A 22,372-nucleotide genomic window follows, 5' to 3' on the forward strand; every position below is an offset into this window, starting at 1 on the left:
AGCAAGCGTGTTTCTCTACATGAAAAGGCTATTAGGCCTACTATAAAAAAAGCTCAAAATAAATGTCCTATTGCTTTTGTAGCCTATAGCTTTTCCTGAGATTTCACATGAAGAGGAATATCAGAGTGGCTTGCATAGCCTATAGCCTATTATGCACAGGAACAGCTGGATATGTGTAGCTGAAGTAAGAAGCTAAATATTACCTAGATAATTGTATTTATTTATTTTACCTTTATTTAACTAGGCAAGTCAAGTTAAGAACAAATTCTAGTTTTCAATGAAATTCTAGGAACAGTGGGTTAACTTCCTTGTTCAGGGGCAGAACGACAGATTTTTTACCTTGTCAGCTGGGGGATTTGATCTTGCAACCTTTTGGATACTAGTTCAACACTCTAACCACTAGGCCTACGTTGAGACAATAACATTATTCTACCTAGGCTACAACAACACACTGCAATGAGGAAAGTATTATTGTTATCAAGTGAGTACACAATTATTGTCTAGGGCTGTAAACTGCAATGATGTAGGCTAATTTGAAGAACTGCTCAAACGTCCTGTTTTTGTCACGTCCTGGCCAGTATAAGGGTTAATTAGTATTGTAGTTTGGTCAGGACGTGGCAGAGGGTATTTGTTTTATGTGGTTCTGGGTGTTGTATGAGTTAGGAGGGTCTAGTGTGTCTGTTTCTATGTTTGGATTCATTGGGGTTGGGACTCTCAATTGAAGGCAGGTGTTGTCTATTTGCCTTTGATTGAGAGTCCCATATATGTGGGTGTGTTTGTCTTTTGGGGGGAGATTGTTCTGTGTTTCGCCTTGTGCCTTACCAGACTGTTTTGTTGTTCGTGGTTTCGTTTTTTTTGTTATTTTGGTGTTCATTTTGTATTTATTAAAAATCAAGATGAGCCTGCACATACCGTCGACAACCGTGACAGAATCTCCCACCAAACCAGGACCAAGCAGCAGAAGAAGGAGCAGTGGGATTTTGAGTTGTACTATGGTGAGAGATGGACTTGGGAGGAGATCTTGAAGGGAGAAGGCTCCTACACTTGGGAGGAGATCCAAGCCGGAAAAGATCGCCTTCCATGGGGACAGGTGGTAAGAGAGAGAGAGGAAATGCGAAAGGCTGGTATGGACCGGGAACGTTTCCGAGGTACACGACTAGCGTTGAAGCGCGAGAGGCACCCCCAAGAATTTTTTTTGGGGGGGCACACGGGTAGTTTGGCTAGGCGTAGGAAGAGCCGGAAGCCAGCAACTTGTGGTTATATGGAGGAGCGTATGGGGTGGAGAGCGCTATGTTTCGCTGAGGAGCGCACTCTCACCCATACGCACGCACAGTCCGGTGCGAGTTATTCCAGCCCCTCGCAGGTGCTGTGCTAGAGCGGGCATCCAACCTGGTAGGAGGATGCTGCGCAGCGCATCTGGTCGCCGGTACGCCTCCGAGGACCAGGCTACCCAACTCCCGCTCTACGCACGGCTACCATCAGGCCCCTGCACAGCCCAGTCTGCCCTGTACGAGCACCCCGCTCGTACAGGGCTACTAGTTCCATCCAGCCAAGGCGGGTTGTGCAGGAGGTAAGATCTAGACCGGCTGTGCGCCTCCATAGCCCTGGGTTTCCAGCTCCTGTCCCTCGTGCGGACCCGGAAGTGCGTCAACCCAGTCCGACTCGTCCTGTTCCCGCTCCCCGCACTAGCCTTCAAGTGCGTAAACCCAGCCCCGCCAGTCAACAGTCGTCGGAGCTGCCCTCCAGTCAACAGTCGTCGGAGCTGCCCTCCAGTCAACAGTCGTCGGAGCTGCCCTCCAGTCAACAGTCGTCGGAGCTGCCCTCCAGTCAACAGTCGTCGGAGCTGCCCGCCAGTCAACAGTCGTCGGAGCTGCCCGCCAGTCAACAGTCGTCGGAGCTGCCCGCCAGTCAACAGTCGTCGGAGCTGCCCGCCAGTCAACAGTCATCGGAGCTGCCCGCCAGTCAACAGTCGTCGGAGCTGCCCGCCAGTCAACAGTCGTCGGAGCTGCCCGCCAGTCAACAGTCGTCGGAGCTGCCCGCCAGTCAACAGTCGTCGGAGCGGCCAGACTGCGCCGAGCGGCCAGACTGCGCCGAACTGCCGGAGCGGCCAGACTGCGCTGAACTGCCGGAGCGGCCAGACTGCGCTGAGCGGCCAGACTGCGCCGAACTGCCAGAGCGGCCAGACTGCGCCGAACTGCCGGAGCGGCCAGACTGCCCTGAACTGCCGGAGCGGCCAGACTGCCCTGAACTGCCGGAGCGGCCAGACTGCCCTGAACTGCCGGAGCGGCCAGACTGCCCTGAACTGCCGGAGCGGCCAGACTGCCCTGAACTGCCGGAGCGGCCAGACTGCCCAGACTGTCCCGAGTTGCCAGACTGTCCCGAGTTGCCAGACTGCCCAGACTGTCCCGAGTTGCCAGACTGCCCAGACTGTCCCGAGCTGCCAGACTGCCCAGACTGTCCCGAGCTGCCAGACTGCCCAGACTGTCCCGAGCTGCCAGACTGCCCAGACTGTCCCGAGCTGCCAGACTGCCCAGACTGCCACGAGCTGCCAGACTGCACCGAGCTGCCAGACTGCCCCGAGCGGCCAGACTGGCCAGACTGCCCCGAACTGCCAGAGTGGCCCGACTGCCTGGAACGGCCAGAACCGGAGCCACCTCCTGATATAGGTGGGTTGGGGAGGGGGGGTGTAGCACAGTGCCGTCGTTGACGGCAGCCACCCTCCCTTCCCTCCCTTTAGTAAGGGGAATTTTTTTGTTGTTGTTGTTTGGGGTTGTTGTTTTTTTGTTTTTTGTTTAAGGTGCTTCCGGGGTTAGCACCTTTAAGGGGGGGGGGTACTGTCACGTCCTGGCCAGTATAAGGGTTAATTAGTATTGTAGTTTGGTCAGGACGTGGCAGAGGGTATTTGTTTTATGTGGTTCTGGGTGTTGTATGAGTTAGGAGGGCATTTGATTTAGTATTCCGGGGTTTTGGGCACTGGGTGAGTTTCATGAATTCTATGTTGAGTCTAGTGTGTCTGTTTCTGTTTCTATGTTTGGATTCATTGGGGTTGGGACTCTCAATTGAAGGCAGGTGTTGTCTATTTGCCTTTGATTGAGAGTCCCATATATGTGGGTGTGTTTGTGTTTGTCTTTTGGGGGGAGATTGTTCTGTGTTTCGCATTGTGCCTTACCAGACTGTTTTTTTTGTTGATCGGTCGTGTTTTGTTATTTTTGTACGTTCATTTTGAAAGTTAATAAAAGTCAAGATGAGCCTACACGTACCTGCTGCGTTTTGGTCCTCCTTCACCGACGACAACCGTGACAGTTTTGAATGCTTCATGCCAAAAAAACTGCATACGGCCTAGCCCTGATTATGCACCCACATGGATCAGTTTGGTTCTATTCTCGACAGTTTACAAGTTCCAGAAAGGTACATTAGCAGGCTACTCATATGGTGTACTTTGATCACACCATCGTGTGCTCTCTCTCCTTTAAAACTCCCCTATTTTACATTCAGCAAGCTGAAATCTCTCCTTGATAGGCTAGTAGTAAATAAACTGCTTGAATGAAATGTACAACAAGCTATTGTAGTCTAGCTTTTCCTGGGACTCCAAGTGTTAGGAGGAATAGCTGTAGCTGAGAAGCGGTGCGTAACTGCGCAAAGAGAACAGTGAAGACAGACTACCCACTAGGCACAGACGTAATTTCAACTAATGTGAATTCAACTAACGTGAACTTTAAAAAAATGTCACCATGTCATTGGATTTAGGTTAAAAGTTAGGTGTAAAAATTACAAAATGCCCTTATGTTAACTTTTTGCAAATCCAATCAGTTTTCCACGTTGATTTAATGTCATCACATTGTTTTGGTTGAAATGACTTGGTAACGTCGATTCAACCACTTTTGCCCAGTTGGTAGAGATGTGTAGCATAAGTTAGAAGTGTATGCAACCCATCATTCATTAGCTAAATATTAGGCCTAATACTGCAGTGAATAGCCTATAGCCAATGGATTTACACAGTGAAATAGATATTTTTACATCAGATTATGAAATGACAGGTAGCCTAGGATAGTGTGCTCCCTAGGCTGCGCTCCCAGTCCCCGCAGGCACGCAGTTCGGAAATCTCCCCAATTGATTAAACTTTTTAGGGACAAGAAAATTATGACACCTAGGCTATAACAACACAATGCAATAATGCATTTTATAAATAATTATATTCTAGGCTGTAAACTACAGTGAATATGCCCTTTCAATATCTGCTAAAAATCCCTGAGTTTTAAATGCATGTTTCATTCCGAAATAATAATAATCTAGTTTTGGCCTGATTTGGCAATCACTTGGATCAGTAATGGGTATTTTCTCGACAGCTAAGGTACAGAAAGGCACATCATTCTCCCAAGTCGTACTATAATTAATGTGGCCACCAATATGCTCACACATGCCCAGTTATTCAGGCAAGCTTAGCGTGCGCTCTGCCTTCTCTCCTCTCTGAGCAGCCTTACGCACCTAGACCGCTTCAATAGAACGCGTTTTTGATCGATTGTCAAGATTTTATAGTTAAAGGGACAGGGAAAAATACAAATCACTCTGAAAGTGATACAAACGATACTGTCGTTATCGTTTTCCACTCTTTTTGTAGTTATCGCTGTAGTCTGAACGCTCCTGTTCACTTGAATTTGAACACATTTTATTTTCTGATTCGTTATAGTGACCGTTATTGTTATCGTCCTTGGTATGGACGACCCTTAAAATCAGACATAAAAAAATTGCACCCCCGTCAAAAAATCTTTCACTTTCTATATTAGCGGGTTAGGGTTGGTTGCAGGCCTCAGATTTTCACTTTTCACATATAGTCGAGCGGTTGCGGATGGGTGTGGGTGAACAAACGGCTGTCTCAAGCACCACTAACAGACCCCCAGAAATCGTCTGATCACCCTCTAGTGGTGAAAGTAAGAACTGCCAAACATGCACAGTCAAAGAGGAGAATAATCATTTGATTTTTTCGTGACAGAATAATAATTATCTCGAGACAGAGGCATACTGAGACAAAATAAACAGGACAGTGTGTAAATTATAAATTAGTGCAGGAAATGAACACAATTATTAAAAGGCTGGAAGCAAATGCTGGAATTAAACAATTAACTATACAAATGAGCAAAAGCTGTGTGCATTAAGGAAATAGGCACCTGGCTCAAATAGAAGCCTGTCTCTAATGTTGTGTTCAGTGATTGAAGCAAATAAACACATGGGCTATTGATTTAAGTTTTACGGTATATCTTCTTGTAAATGATTATTTTGGATAAAAAAAACACTCCAGGCCACTCTTAAACATCTAAAACTAGATAGAAATACGGTGAAATTATAATGGCCTGCAAATTGATTTTGATGAACAAATCGGTCCCCCAAAACAATCTGTGCAGCCCTCCACCAAAATGATTTCCTAACCTTGGGTTATAGGGATGGATGGGCATGGATGGATCAACTGAGATAGCTTTTTCAGTTGTGCCAATGCCCAGTCTACATTAAAGCCTTGATGTTGGCACACACTCCTGTCCTGCTAACCTATGATAGATTTCAGCATGCAGAGACGCAGTTATATGAGGATATCCATCCCCAGTCAGACCCATACTGTCACAGAGCTAAGGGCAATATCATATGGACTCCCATGCCATTAAAATAACACTCCTAGCATGACAGATTGACATTCAAATTCATAACGCAGCCCATTTGTTAACCTTAGCAGACCCGATTTAAAAGGATAAAAAGCATCAAAGTATATTCTCACTGGCTGCTACAGGCAGCCTCCCAGACTACCATTCATCCTCATATACTGGACAGATTATAAAGGGATCTGGGATGAACTCAACATGTACCGCCAGGTTGAATGTAAACACCAGCTCTCTACTGAGAACCATTCATTCATGGTTGATACTGTAGCTTACCTTGTGCCAGCATGCTGAACTCAAGGAAGAGGGCGATGTGGTAGAGCTCCATGGCCTCCTCAGTGCAGGTGCTGGCTCCTCCCCTGCCCCCGGCAACCAGGACCTGCACCTCCCCCAGGCTCCCGGCCGAGGGGCTCCCCCTCATCACCAGCCCCAGCTCCACCAAGTCTGTATACATGCAGTGCAGGATGACCCGCACGTACTTTCGCGGGATGATGGACTCATCCAGCACGATGCGCGTGGGTGTCTGGAGTGTGCGCTCAGTCATCTCCTCCCCCGTGCGGATGCGCCGCTGCAGAAGGTTCCGGAAAAAGGGTGAGCGGGCCGAAAGCACGGCCTTGTGGGCCCTCAGGTCCTCATCAGGGGAGCCCAGCCCCCCACCGCCCCCTGTGGCCACGCCCCCTCCAGTCCCCCCACTGCTGTAAGCCTCCACCAGCTCCGCGTCCGAGGAGAAGCTGAGCAGGGCATCATAGTAACACATGTAGTCAAACAGCCCTCTCATGTCTGCCTCCAGGGAGTTGGGCGTGCCAAACTCCTCGCTCAGCTGCACCAGCACGTCCACGTTCTGCAGCCTGGTGTCCTCCGCCCTGCCCACCCCAAACTCCCCCGTGTACAGGTAGTGCAGCAGTGCAGAGAACATGGGAACGTCAATGCCTGCCGTCTCTATGTCCATGAGGACCTCGGCACCGTACCCCGGGGAGGAGGACAGCAGGGTCTTGAAGAACGGACAGCGGGCAGCCAGCACAGCGCGGTGGGCGGGGAAACAGGTGTCCTGGAAGATGAGGTCCAAGTCGGTGCAGTACTTGTGCTGGTAGAGGGCTGACAGGTCACGCTGCAGGCTGGGTGCCTCGGCCCGTGCCAGGCTGGCATGGAAGCTTAGCTCCTTGAGGGAGGATGTGCCCTCGTACTCCTCCACCAGGGCGTTGGCATCACGCACATCCCACCCCGACAGAAGCTCCCGCATCAAGCGGGCATGGTCGGCAGAACGGCTGGACTTACGGCGCTTGATGAACCTCCTCTTGAGGGTGGCCAGGCCCAGGCTCTTCTTCTTCCTGTCATGGGGCTTGTCGTGACCCTGCTCCAGGCTGTACAGCTTGGACTCCCAGCCATAGCCCTGCTGGGAGTATGACGACGTCCCTGCAACACATAACATAACACAGAGGTCAGCTGGTTCAAATGTTGTGGTTGTTTTCTGAAATGGGAAAGAAGTCAGGTCAGGATTTTATTAATATGATACACGTATCTTGTTTTTCCACAGCTGTTTTATAAATGCAGTCAAATCCTCGGGCTTGATATTATCCAGTTTGCCTGTTCTATTCTGAAATCATGACCATATGAAACCCAAGCGGTATTTCCTCCTAGGCTGGTCATTTGACCTGGCAGTCTAGACACTCTCCTCTAACTCCCCCATAGCGTGCTTGGCACTCCCTTGATCTAGTGGCCCAGTCTCATTTCACAGATAATTCAACTGTCTGTGTCAAGGAACAGGCCATCATTGTCAAAATTCCATCAGATGTCATCACAAGCATCAATAAAGTTGACTTTGATTAAGGCATGGATGGAATTAGAGGCCAACAGCAAGTAGAACATGGACTACAACGTTTTGGATTGTCAGTCTGGGGTAGGAAAGTCCCCCCTCCTCTGCAGTCTTATGGAATACACTTGTCCAGCCATACACAAATTAACTACCCCTAATAGCAGTGATGTTTGGCTGGAGAGAGGGGACTCTTGCGTCAGAGGCAGCACTGCCAAATAGAAAAGTCTCTCTATGGCCTTCCTTCCCTGAACATCCATCACAGTGACCCACATAGCAGTCATTCTAATACTGTGAATCATCCTCCATCTATGCCTGCACAGCAGCGACTTCAGCTTACAACCAACAACCCTTAGAACTGGAAACAACATCAGTTTATTTCTGAAATCTACAGGGCTTTCAATGTCAATCAAATCTCCCTGAGCTTGGACCTACTGTATGTCTCTAGGACTACGGACAAGAAAGGCGTAACTGGAAAATGAATATAAAAGCCTGGGGTTTTCCTTAAGCAGACATTGATTGAATCCAAAACTGTCTGAAAAAGCCTATAAAATATGAGTAAATTCATAAGCAGCCACTCATAAATGGCCATCAATAAGGCCTAGAAAATGAATGAGGGATTGATGCTTGGAGTCTGAAATGGAAATGAACATAGAGGCAGCGGTGGATGCCTGAGCAGGTCTCTGCTAGAGAGAATAAAACTAATAGAATGCAGCTTGTACACTTCCAACAAACCAGACACGGATTGCTTCAACTTCATAAGTCAACAAAATAAAGTTGACTGACAGAACTCGATTTGTAAAAACTACAGCCTAAATCAGTTGTTGGAACTGAAAAGATCAACTCCAACCAACCCCCCTCCACAATGACTTGCACATTCCTGTATCGCAGTGAAGGCTGCTGAGGGGAGAACGGCCCATAATAATGGCCGGAACGGCGCAAATGGAATGGCATCAAACACCTGGAAACCATGTGATTTATGTATTTGATACCATTCCACAGATTCCGATAGTCATTACCACGAGCCCGTTCTCCCCAATCAAGGTGACACCAACCTCCTGCGCTGTATCATGCATCATATTTTAAGCATATCGTTTATCTATGTTCATATCCTTGCCATGAGGGTCTGTTCTGGACACTGATGATATGTCCCACTGAGGACTTTGAAGATACATACAATATTACAGTAAAGTAAGAACATTGAAACTTACCTATGAAGGTCTGTTGTGTCTGTGTGTTTCCCCCTGTACGAGGCGAGCATGAGTGCGGGTAGCTGGATGCATTAGCACCCATCGTCACTCTTCTTCACTTGTTGTTCCGGGATCTCGCCTCCTGCATCTTCATTCTGCCCAGGAGAAGTGCTTAGTACCTCAGCCGTCGGCTCTCTCTCTCAGGTCCTGGTCCTCTGGAGCCTCTTTAGACACCCAAGCCCAGCCTGCCATGCCTGAGAGGGGGAGAGGAGAGGGAGCAGGGGGGTTAGCCATGGAGTGATTGGATTGCTTTGAGTAACTCTGTTACTGAGTAACGTGCCATGGGGATTAAGGCCTGATGAAATTGGTCTGTTTGAATTGTATTAGTCAATGCATAACCATACATCCTGTTACTTCGACTGATCTCAACCCCCCATTGTTAAAAAATAACAATATATACAGTATTTTTCAGATAGAGGATGAAAATTCCTTTTAAAAATCATATCATTAACTTCTGTATGTGCTGTATATGTGCAAAGGCTAATATGAAAAATAAAAATGTTGATTTTATGTTATATCTTCATCTCGGGCACTTTCTCTTCCTGCCCCTCACAAAATGTTGACTCGCGCAGGCAATAAATGCAATACAGATGTATGGCGATCTTTGTGGGGAACCAGCCCTGTCCAGCCCACCTCTTTTAAACCAAAAGCCCCGTACAAAGCCCAGCTCAACCCCTCTCTGCAGCCGCAGCCTCAGCATTAGCCCCAAGTTGCCCCTGCAACCAACCTCACTCGATCTGTTAGACATACAGTGCCTAGTGAGTCTACAGACCCCTCGCACAGTTGTCACATTTCACTGCCTTAAAACAAAATCTAAAAAGGATTCAATTAGATCTTTTCCCTACAGAGCTATGATCTGCTCCATATTTTCAGTGAAAGAAAAAGTATAGATTTTCTTTAAATGAATAAAAAACAAGGATCGCTTGATTGCGTATGTCTTCACACCCTCAAAGTTAATACTTTGTGGAAGCACATTTGTCAGCAATTAAAGCTGAAAATGAATAAGAGACTACCAACTCTGCACAACTCAAAATTGCTGAAGCTCAGTACATTTGGTTGGGAATCATTTAAGGGCAGCAATATTTAAACCTTTTCACTGATTTTCAAGCAGCTTTAAGTCAGGACTGAGACTGGACCCCTCAGGAACGCTCAACAACTCTTGGAAAGCCATTCTGGTCTTTGGCATTAAAATGTGTGTAATTGTCTCACTGAAAAATAAAAACTCTCATCCAGGGTTAGGTATTCAGAAGACTGAGGCAGGTTTTCCTCTAACCTTTTACCTGGGCTTTGCTCCTTTCATAGTTATTTTAATAAATAAATAAATAAATTACTGCCTAATGTGAGAGAACCGACATGTAACTAGCTAGCTAGATAAAGTAAACTCACCCCATTCTGTACAAATGTGCGCAACCGTGACATTCAAACGAGGCTGCAAAGAAAACTAATGGGACTGTAGCGACTGTTGACTTCAAAATCTGGGGTGTGAACTACGTTTCTATTCAAGCGTTGATCGACATGGTAATGGCTCTATAGTATTGGAGAAAAGTTGAAAACAACTGACCCTCTGTTACATCGTGACATGTCATGCCGTAACGTACAGCACGCATAAAGCAACTATTTCTGTCTTACAATCTCTCGCCACCAGGTGTAGCACTTCTCTCATCGTTTAAAAACAAGAAACGGACAGTGACGGGGGTAATGGGGGATACCTTGTCAATGTTTACTTCTGAAGATCACTTTAGCACCGCCCTAAAAACCCGATTCAAATTCGACACAAACCTTCAAATAGGTATGTAATGACACATTATATAAACTCTTTATAGTGTTTTATTTACATTTTAGAGGCGATAAATTGGACAGATCGAGTGAAAAAAATACGTTTTCCCACACGACATCTCTCCTTCTCACTATCAAGCATTAGTTTCGCTTCCCCAACCATCATTTTTAAAAAGACCCGGCGGCGCTCATTGCCTTCTTGAATTATGCAGAAACGGGCAGCGTGGAGGTCATGTCATTGATTTTGTTGGAAAGGGGAGAAATTGTGCTTTACAATGGTATTGACATTACAATTGATCTGAAAGTATTATGTTTTTGGGGCGCTAAAATAAGGTCAATTGTACGGACCAAGGCGATGTACAAAAGTGAGTGAGTTTACGTTAAACAATGAACCATGATCCCAACTCATGACGTTACTACCCTGCATGAATCTGCAGGTAGCTAACCAACCAGGTTTAATGTTAGCTAGCTAACATACGAATAATAAGACAATACACGTAACGTTAGCTAGTGAGCCAGCTAACTAACGTTAGCTAGTTAGCTAACAGTACACTTTAACTTGAAATGACTGTCAAAATTAGAAATGTGTAATATCTGAAAATATAGCTAGCTAGACTATCTTACCCATATACATCATGGATGGACGCCTCTCGATGTCACGAATGCCATGGTTGCCCTTAGTGTGAAGATGTAATCTGGAGACAGGTGTTTTCTCCATCTCCTTAGCTATCATACTCTAATTCCACTGATTTAAAAACTCGGTCCTCCAGAATGTGGAGAGCAACACTAATGCAGTTCTACTACGCAATAAAAAAAAATTAAAGCCGCGTTAGACAGGATTACCTACACATACTGACCAGCTCAAATAGACAGAAGCGTGCTTCGAACTCATCTCACGGCATGTCCAGCCAACTCATTATCTCAGCCAATCACGGCTAGCGGGAAGGTTGCTGTCGTTTTCTGTGGCTAAACCAACCAGTCTCGTAATTTAACAATTTGATTCGTATTTACAGATGGCATACAAGTCTGTTATTAAGGCACGTACAAGTTCACATGTTCCAGAAGGCATTTCTGCCAAAAAACGCATTTTGATTTGAAAAGAAAGGTTACATACAAATGGCTGTCCTGTGAAGTAGTGACCCGCGACATATGCCTAGTTTCCTGAAACGAATCACACATTTCTAAAAAACAGTTTTTGCTTTCTCATTATGGGGTATAGTGTGTAGATTGATGAGGGAAAAAAACAATTGAATCAATTTTAGAATAAGGCTGTAACGTAACAAAATATGGAAAATGTTAAGGGGTCTGAATACTTTCTGGCGACATTGTATATGTTGCCCTAAGAGTTGTGCAAAGTTGGTAGAATCTTATTCAAAACTATTTACAGCTGTAATTGCTGACAAAAGTGCTTCCACCAAGTATTAACTCTGGGGTGTGAAGACATTACCATTAATTTTAAGCATTTCTATACTTTTTCTTTCACTTTGAAAATGTGGAGCAGGTTGTGTAGATATGGAGGAAAAAAAATCTAATTGAATCCCTTTTTAGATGTAATTTTAAGGCAGCAAAATGACAACTGTGCAAGAGGTGTGTAGACTTTCACTGGGCACTGTAGCTCCTCCATTGACCAAACCTGGACCTAACCCTACTTTGAACTGTGGTTGACAGCAGTTTGAGATCTGAAATATGAAGTAAACCATCTGCAAGTCTTTATGTCTGTTGGCAAGTACAAGTCACGGTGGTCTGCTACTGGTCTGCTACTGTCAGTTTTCAAACAATAAATGGGGATTTCCATAGAAAAGGACCAATTAGCACCAATATGTGGAGCATGGCCGGTCCTTGCTGTTCTGCCGCCCTAGGCGAGACCAAAAGATGCAGCCCCCTCAAAAAAATACAATAGTCCCCCAGTAAGCAAAATGACATTGAAAAGACGTCTAAAATACATATTTTCCAGACTTTGAGTTACGATTAAATTAACGTTCTGAATGAAAGGTGAAAATATATTTTCCGGATGTTTAAAATACATATTTTCAAGGATGTTGAAGAGGCATCTTTTCTGGACATTGAAGAATACGTATTTTCCAGACGATGAAAATATGTATTTTCTGGATTTTGAAATCAAGCTAATTTTTGGTTCTGAATTCAAAAGAAGTCATTTATGAATGTGTCAGGAGTTCACCTATGGGTCATGATTGGGGATGTACCAAATGATGTATTAGAATAATTGATTATGCCTATGTTGTATTAATAGAAGGGGAGGGGTTATAAGACCCCAATCATGGGAAATTGTCATTGTTTTTGGGCAGAATTGTGAGGGTTTATGTGTTGTTGTTGGAGGTGCGTCTTGGACAGTTTAGCTCAGAAATCTGCCACCTTTGGCGGCCGCCTAATCCTGCCTTTAAGAGTCTATATTTTGGGGGGGAAAATGCATAGATACATTTTTCAACAATTTTCCATCTTAACTTTTTGGTGACAGGGGGGTTAGTATTTGGAAATTCAGATGATTAAGGTGCCCAAATTAAACTGCCTGCTACTCGGGCCCAGAAGGTAGGATATGCATATTATTAGTAGATTTTTTCTAAAACTGTTTGAATGATGTCTGTGAGTATAACAGAACTCATATGGCAGGCAAAAACCTGAGAAAAATCCAACCAGGAAGTGTGGAAATCTGAGGTTTGTAGTTTTTCAAGTGATCCCCTATCCAGTATACAGTGTCTGTGGGGTCATTTTGCACTTCCTAAGGCTTCCACTAGATGTCAACAGTCTTTAGAACGTTGTTTCATGCTTCTACTGTGAATGGGGAGAGAATAAGAGGTCCTGGAGTCAGATGACAGAGAATGACATGAGTTCAGTGGCGCGCACTCCCGTGAGAGTTAGCTGTGTTCCTTTTCATTTCTGAAGACATTGGAATTGTCCGGTTGGAATATTACTGAAGATTTATCAAAAAAACATCCTAAAGATTGATGCTGTACATCGTTTGACATGTTTCTACGAACGTAAATAGAACTTTCTTTTACTTTCGTCGTGACATTTTGCGCACGCTTCCTGCATTTGGAGTAGTGGACTAAACGCGCGAACAAAAAGGAGGTATTTGGACATAAATGATGGACTTTATCGAACAAAACAAACATGTATTGTGGAACTGGGATTTCTGGGAGTGCATTCTGATGAAGATCATCAAAGGTAAGTGAATATTTATAATGCTATTTCTGATTTTAGTTGACTCCAAAATGGCGGGTATCTGTATTGCTTGTTGTTGTTGTCTGAGCGCTGTACTCAAATTATTGCAAAGTGTGCTTTCGCTGTAAAAAAAAAATTAAAATCTGACACAGCGTTTGCATTAAGGAGAAGTGTATCTATAATTCTTTGAATAACAGTTTAATATTTTATCAACGTTTATGATGAGTATTTCTGTAAATTGATGTGCTCATTCACCGGAAGTTTTGGGAGGCAAAACATTTCTGAACATTACACACCAATGTAAAATGGGGTTTTTGGATATAAATACTGTCACGACTTCTGCCGAAGTCGATGCCCCTCCTTGTTCGAGTGGTGCTCGGCGGTCGACGTCACCGGTCTTCTAGCCATCACTGATCCATTTTTCATTATCCATTGGTTTTGTCTTGTTTTCACACACACCTGTTTCCAATCCCATTCATTACCTGTTGTGTATTTAACCCTCTGTTTCCCCTCATGTCCTTGTCCGAGATGGTTTGTATGTTATTTTGTGTCGTGTATTTTTGTAGTAGTGAGCTACGGGTATTGTTGCCCATGTTATTTTATGGACATTTTGGTTTTGGAGTTCGTTGTTTGTTTATTATATTATTAAAACAATTCCAGTGATACCAAGTTGGTTTCTCCTGCGCCTGACTTCCCTGCCACCTACACACACGGCGTTGACAAATATGAACTTTATCGAGCAAAACATACATGTATTGTGTAACATGAAGTCCTATGAGTGCCATCTGATGAAGCTCGTCAAAGGTTAGTGATTAATTTTAGCTGTATTTCTGGTTTTTGTGACGCCTCTCCTTGCTTGGAAAATGGCTGTGTGGTTTATCTTGTCTCGGCGCTGTCCTAGCATAATCTAATGTTATGCTTTCGCCGTAAAGCCTTTTTGAAATCGGACAATGTGGTTGGATTAACGAGAAGTATATCTTTAAAATGGCATATAATAGTTGTATGTTTGAGAAATTTGAATTATGAGATTTTTGTTGTTTTGAATTTGCCGCCCTGCTATTTCACTGGCTGTTGAATAGTGTGTCCCGCATTTCCCAGAGAGGTTAAAAATTCGGCATAAGTAAATGCTTGGGTTTATGTTGACGTAAACACCCCTGCCAACTAATATAAACACTTATATTTAGTTCTGGAGAAGTTGTTAACCTCTTACATCTAGACGTTCCGCTAGCGGAACACCTGCTCCAATAGCCAATGATGGGCATGGCGCGAATTACAAATTCCTCAAAAATACAAAAACTTCTATTTTTCAAACATATGACTATTTTACACCATTTTAAAGACAAGACTCTCCTTTATCTAACCACACTGTCCGATTTCAAAAAGGCTTTACAACGAAAGCAAAACATTAGATTATGTCAGCAGAGTACCCAGCCAGAAATAATCAGACACCCATTTTTCAAGCTAGCATATAATGTCACATAAATCCAAACCACAGCTAAATGCAGCACTAACCTTTTGATGATCTTCATCAGATGACACCCCTCGGACATTATGTTATACAATACATGCATGTTTTGTTCAATCAAGTTCATATTTATATCAAAAACCAGCTTTTTACATTAGCATGTGACGTTCAGAACTAGCATACCCCCCGCAAACTTCCGGTGAATTTACTAAATTACTCACGATAAACGTTCACAAAAAAAACATAACAATTATTTTAAGAATTATAGATACAGAACTCCTCTATGCACTCGATATGTCCGATTTTAAAATAGCTTTTCGGTGAAAGCACATTTTGCAATATTCTCAGTAGATAGCCCAGCCATCACGGCTAGCTATTTAGACACCCAGCAAGTTTAGCACTCACCAAAGTCAGATTTACTATAAGAAAAATGTTATTACCTTTGCTGTTCTCTGTCAGAATGCACTCCCAGGACTTCTACTTCAATAACAAATGTTGGTTTGGTCCCAAATAATCCATAGTTATATCCAAACAGCGACGTTTTGTTCGTGCGTTCAAGACACTATCCGAATGGTAAAGAAGGGTTACGAGCACGACGCGTTTCGTGACAAAAAAATTCTAAATATTCCATTACCGTACTTCGAAGCATGTCAACCGCTGTTTAAAATCAATTTTTATGCCATTTTTCTCGTAAAAAAGCGATAATATTCCGACCGGGAGTGGTGGTTTTCATTCAAAGAGAGAGAGAAAGTAACATGTAGTCGACTCGTGCACGAGCCATAGTCTCATAGTACTCTGACCGGCCACTATCCAAACGCGCTAATGTTTTTCAACCAGGGCCTGCAAAGCCACGATTCAGCTTTTTGCCGCCTTCTGAGAGCCCATGGGAGCCGTAGGAAGTGTCACGTAACAGCAGAGATCCCCTGTATTGGATAGAGATAATCAAGAAGGCCAAGAAATGGTCAGACAGGGTACTTTCTGTTTGGAATCTTCTCAGGTTTTGGCCTGCCAAATGAGTTCTGTTATACTCACAGACACCATTCAAACAGTTTTAGAAACTTTGGAGTGTTTTCTATCCAAAGCTAATATATACATATTCTAGTTTCTGGGCAGGAGTAATAATCAGATTAAATCGTGTACGTTTTTTATCCGGCCGTGAAAATACTTTCGCTGTAAAGCCTTTTTGAAATCGGACAGTGTGGTTAGATTAACGAGAGTCTTGTCTTTAAAATGCTGTAAAATAGTCATATGTTTGAGAAATTGAAGTAATAGCATTTCTAAGGTATTTGAATAACGCGCCACAGGATTCCACTGGCTGTTACGTAGGTGGGACGATTTCGTCCCGCCGACCCTAGAGAGGTTAAGTTAATGTCACCTCTCCCAGCTCTTACTGACACCTACCCAGGTGCCACCTCTCTTTCCATTTACTGTAACCAGCATCTACACCCACGGAGTACCGACCGACATCGGGCATCCATGGACGTTGAAAAGTAGTTGAAATTTGGTCAGTCCACCTTGGCTGTTATGTTAACGTCCAAAAACGGACCGGACAAAATACGAACCTATCATAGACGTACATTACCGGTCAAAAGTTTTAGAACATCTACTCATTCAAAGGTTTTTCTTTATTTGTACTATTTTCTACATTGTAGAATAATAGTGAAGACATCAAAACTATGAAATAACACATATGGAATCATGTAGTAACCAAAACAGTGTTAAACAAATTATTCAAAGTAGCCACCCTTAGCCTTGATGACAGCTTTGCACACTCTTGGCATTCTCTCATCCAGCTTCATGAGGAAGTCCCCTGGAATGCATTTCAATTAACAGGTGTCCCTTGTTAAAAGTTAATTTGTGGAATTTCTTTCCTTCTTAATGTGTTTGAGCCAATCAGTTGTGTTGTGACAAGGTAGGGGGATATACAGAAGATAGCCCTATTGGTAAAAGACCAATTCCATATTTTGGCAAGAACAGCTCATATAAGCAAAACGAAACAACAGTCCATCATTACTTTAAGACATGAAGGTCAGTCAATTCAGAACATTTCAAGAACTTTGAAAGATTCTTCAAGTGCAGTCACCAAACCGTCAAGCACTATGATGAAACTGGCTCTCATGAGGACCGCCACAGGAATGGAAGACCCAGAGTTACCTTTGCTGCAGAGGATAAGTTCATTACAGTTACCAGCCTCAGAAATTGCAGCCCGAATAAACGCTTCACAGAGTTCAAGTAAAAGACAAATCTCAACATCAACTGTTCAGAGGAGACTACGTGAATCAGGCCTTCATGGTCGAATTATTGCAAAGAAACCACTACTAAAGGACACCAATAAGAAGAAGAGACTTGCTTGGGCCAAGAGACACGAGCAATGGACATTAGACCGGTGGAAATCTGTCCTTTGGTCTGGAGTCCAAATTGGAGATTTTTGGTTCCAACCGCAGTGTCCTTGTGAGACGCAGTGTGGGTGAATGGATGATCTCCACATGTGTATTTCCCACTGTAAAGCATGATGGAGGTGTTATGGTGTGGGGGTGCTTTGCTGGTGACACTGTCAGTGATTTATTTAGAATTCAAGGCACACTTGACCAGCATGGCTACCACAGCATTCTGCAGTGATACACCATCCCATCTGGTTTGGGCTTAGTGGGACTATCATTTGTTTTTCAACAGGACAATTACCCAACACACCTCCAGGCTGTGTAAGGGCTATTTCACCAAAAAGGAGAGCGATGGAGTGCTGCATCAGATGACCTTGCCTCCACAATCCCCCGACCTCAACCAAATTGAGATGGTTTGGGATGAGACGGACCACCGAGTGACTGAAAGCTGCCAACAAGTGCTCAGCATATGTGGGAACTCCTTCAAGACTGTTGGAAAAGCATTCCAGGTGAAGCAGGTTGAGAGAATGCCAAGAGTGTGCAAAGCTGTCATCAAGGCAAAGGGTGGCTATTTGAAGAATCTCAAATATAAAATATATTGTATATGGTTACTACATGATTCCATATTTGTTATTCCATAGTTTTGATGTCTTCACTATTATTTTACAATGTAGAAAATAGTCAAAATAAAGAAAAACCCTTGAATGAGAACGGTGTTCTTAAACTTTTGACCGTTAGTGTATGATTCACAAGTTTGGATAGTACAGTACAGTACTGTACAGTGAGTAGAGCACAGTAGAGTACAATAGAGTACAGTACAGTACTACAGTGAAGAAAAGTAGTGTATAGTTCAGTAATCTATGCTGTACTGTGATGTCCAAACTTGTGAAACATCAGGAGAATAATTATGCAGTGACTGGGAGACCCATGAGGCAGCGCACAATTGGCCCAGAGTTGTCCGGTTAGGGGAGGGTTTGGCCGGCCGGAATGTCCTTGTCCCATCGCGCTGTAGCGACTCCTGTGGCGGGCCGGATTCATGCATGCTGACACAGTCGGCAGTTGTACGGTGTTTCCTCCGACACATTGGTGCGGCTGGCTTCCGGGTTAAGCGAGCAGTGTGTCAAGAAGCAGTGCAAGCTTGGCAGGGTCGTGTTTTGGAAGACACAAGGCTCTCGACCTTGGCCTCTACCGAGTCCATACGGGAGTTGCAGTGATGGGACAAGACTGTAACTACCAATTGGATATCACGAAATTGGGGAGAAAAAAGGGTAAAAAACACAAAAAAATATATATATAATAAGAAACATAAAGTAAAAATAGCTAACACCCAGTTATTTCTGCAGTCATCTTTGAATCTTAATTCAGAGCAGATATTTAAGAGTTTTTGTAATTACGTTACCAAAGTTACTGTAATTACATTACCAAAGTTTGCATCTGCACAGTTCTTCTACTGAATTAGTTTTTGTACATGTTTCTGTGGAAATTGTTAATAGAGTTGTATGGTTTGTTAAACTTTGAAATCAAATGGTTTTTGTTTGGCATACATTTTAAAGTGAATAAACTGAGTCGAAGTGTAATTCCGTTTCAATGGAATTGCCCTAATACATCACATAAATTACATTGCCTATAGCAAAACAATGTTTGATACAAAACTAAAGATTATATAACCATCAACAACCCCATCTCCCCAAAACCAACAAAGACACACACACAGTCTAGCAGCTCCTGACCCTCTGGGAGGCTGGCGGGGAATTCCAATGTGATGGGAGATCTGCTTTATCTCAGAAGGCAGTTTTTCCTCCCGCACACTAATAAATCACTGTGTCTGCTCCCATTGAGCAGCACTTTAACCAGCCTCCCAGGGGCTCCCAGAAAAACCACACGCTCTTAATCAATACACACAACGGTAAACCAAACATCCACACTGCAATACACTAAAACCTAATAAAACTGTGCCAGGCTTAAGAGGGATTTGTGTAGAGAATTTGAATATCCAGGATGAAGAGAAAACCCCTGAGATGTGCCGTCTTGTTTGCAGACAAGAGTCCTCTGAGGGGCAGGATAGACATAGAGTAAACAATACATCCCTTAACGCCAGCTAAACAATACACCCCCCCCCCCCCCCAACCAAACACAGCTAGAGCCCAAACAACAATCAACTGCAAGAACCACAATTACCACATATTCAACTAGGATCCTGGAAGCACATCTTAATGTTTGTAAAACAACTATTTTCTTGAGACCTGGACACTCAGTGTCTCCTCAGCTTCCTAAGTCTAACCCCACACGCTCTCTTTCTCGCTGATGTTGAACGGGAAGACGAAGGACGTCTGGGGGTGTGGGGGAGGGAGACAGCTGGGCTGGAGCAGGGTGTTGGGACTGGGACTGGGATGGGCCTGTGGTGGGTTTGGGGAGGGGAGTGGCAAGGATAGCTGGGCTATGTGTCACTAATGAGAGGTGACAGGGGAAAGGCTAGCCTACACGCCACCGCACTCCCCATCCACCATTTTTCATTCTGTAGCTCGCAAACACACACCACACACACATCTCACCAGAGTGGGTTGGGTCTCTGTATTTAAATCAGAAATTTACAGGGCAGACCGAGTACCTCAGCCTCCCACAGCACATTACCATACAAAACGCCAGGCAGAAATAGGATCAATGCATTATTCAAATTACAGTGAAGTCACTTTATCAATAATTTATATGGATTTCTTTCTCCGAAATCGCAGAAAGACAAAAGAGAAGACTCAAATCAAATCAAATATTTTTTGGGGGGTCACATACACATATTTAGCAGATGTTATTGCGGGTGTAGCGAAATGCTTGTGTTCCTAGCTCTAACAGTGCAGTAGTATCTAACAATTCACAACAATACACACAAATCTAAAAGTAAAAGAATGGAATTAAGAAATATATAAATATTAGATTGAGCAATGTCGGAGAGGCATTGACGAAAATACAGTAGAAAAGAATACAGTATATACATATGAGATGAGTAAAGTAGTATGTAAACATTATTTAAACATGATTAAAGTGACTAGTGTTCCATTATTAAAGTGGCCAGTGATTCCAAGTCTATGTACATAGGGCAGCAGCCTCTAAGGTGCAGGGTTGCGTAACTGGGTGGAAGCCGGCTAGTGATGGCTATTTAACAGTCTGATGGTCTTGAGATAAAAGCTGTTTTCCAGTCTCTTGTCCCAGCGTTGATGCACCTGTTGATGCACCTGACCTTTGCCTTCTGGATGGTAGCGGGGTGAACAGGCTGTAGCTCGGGTGGTTGATGTCCTTGATGATCTTTTTGGCCTTCCTGTGACATCGGGTGCTGTAGGTGTCCTGGAGGGCAGGTAATTTGCCCCCAGTGATACATTTGGAAGACCGCACCACACTCTGGAGAGCCCTGCGGTTGAGGGCGGTGCAGTCGCCGTACCAGGTGGTAGTACAGCCCGACAGGATGCTCTCAATTGTGCATCTGTAAAGGTTTGAGAGGGTTTTAGGGGCCAAGCCAAATTTCTTCAGCCTCCTGAGGTTGAAGAGGTGCTATTGCTATTGCACCTTCTTCACCACACTGTCTGTGTGGGTGGACCATTTCAAATCGTCAGTGATGTGTACACCGAGGAACTTGAAGTTTTCCAACTTCTCCACTGCGGTCCCGTCGATGTGGATAGGGGCGTGCTCCCTCTGCTATTTCCTGAAGTCCACAATCAGCTCCTTTGTTTTGTTGACATTGAGTAAGAGGTTATTTTCCTGGCACCACTCTCCCAGGGCCCTCACCTCCTCCCTGTAGGCTGTCTCGTCGTTGTTGGTAATCAAGCCTACTACTGTTGTGTCGTCTGCAAACTTGATGATTGAGTTGGAGACGTACGTGGCCACGCAGATGGGTGAACCGGCATTACAGGAGGGGGCTGAGCACGCACCCTTGTGGGGCCCCTGTGTTGAGGATCAGTGAAGTGGAGGTTTTGTTTCCTACCTTCACCACCTGGGGGCGGCCCGTCAGGAAGTCCAGGACCCAGTTGCACAGGGCGGTGTTCATACCCAGGGCCTCAAGCTTAATTATGATCTTGGAGGGTACTATGGTGTTGAATGCTAAGCTATACTCAATGAACAGCATTCTTACATAGGTATTCCTCTTGTCCAGATGGGATAGGTTAGTTCAGTTACCTTTGCTTTCTTGGGTACAGGAACAATGGTGGACATATTGAAGCAAGTGGGGACAGCAGACTGGGATAGGGAGAGATTGAATATTTCCTTAAACACTCCAGCCAGCTGGTCTGCGCATGCTCTGAGGACACGGCAAGGGATGCCGTCTGGGCCGGCAGCCTTGCAAGGGTTAACACGCTTTAATGTCTTACTCACATCGGGCACGGAGAAGAAGAGCCCACAGTCCTTGGTAGCGGGCTGCGTCGGTGGCACTGTGTTATCCTCAAAGCGGGCGAAGAAGGTGTTTAGCTTGTCCGGAAGCAAGACGTCGGTGTCCGCGAAGTGGCTGGTTTTCACTTTGTAGTCCCTTCCACATACGTCTCGTGTCTGGGCGATCTCTAGGTCCTATTCATATCCTCCTAAAATTTCAGCTCTCCCAAAACCCTCCTGTTCAACCTTTATCAGATCATTGACAGTGACTGTCATCTCACACCACAGTACAGCTCACACATGCACACAGCCATGAATTTGCATAAGGTAGACAGTAACAATTGGGATAACTTGACCTACTAAGTGTTCTATAGTTAAAGCAGAGGCCAAATGCCGATTCGACTACTGTTTATGCAATGCCCCAGATAGTCCAGAGTTGCAGATTGGTCTAGTTCTTCATATGGTTGCTGTGCCAATTAGTTCTACAAACCAAAAGGCACTGCGCATTGAGATTT

At 44.4% G+C, this 22,372-nt stretch overlaps 1 protein-coding gene across 1 annotated transcript in view; it reads right to left on the minus strand.

Moving 5' to 3' along the window:
* The window catches only part of LOC115162269 (BTB/POZ domain-containing protein 7), a 45,540-nt gene that overhangs the window by 17,260 nt on the left and 5,908 nt on the right, over positions 1-22,372 (minus strand). Inside the window, exons 2-3 of the mRNA XM_029713419.1 lie at positions 8,667-8,899; positions 5,922-7,058 (exon numbers count right to left, since the gene is read on the minus strand). Of these exons, the coding sequence (XP_029569279.1) occupies positions 5,922-7,058; positions 8,667-8,748 (1,219 nt within the window). The 5' untranslated portion in view covers positions 8,749-8,899. The remainder of the gene's footprint in view (positions 1-5,921; positions 7,059-8,666; positions 8,900-22,372) is intronic.

The sequence above is a fragment of the Salmo trutta genome, chromosome 25 (genome assembly GCF_901001165.1).
Source record: "Salmo trutta chromosome 25, fSalTru1.1, whole genome shotgun sequence".
Classification (NCBI taxonomy): domain Eukaryota; kingdom Metazoa; phylum Chordata; class Actinopteri; order Salmoniformes; family Salmonidae; genus Salmo; species Salmo trutta.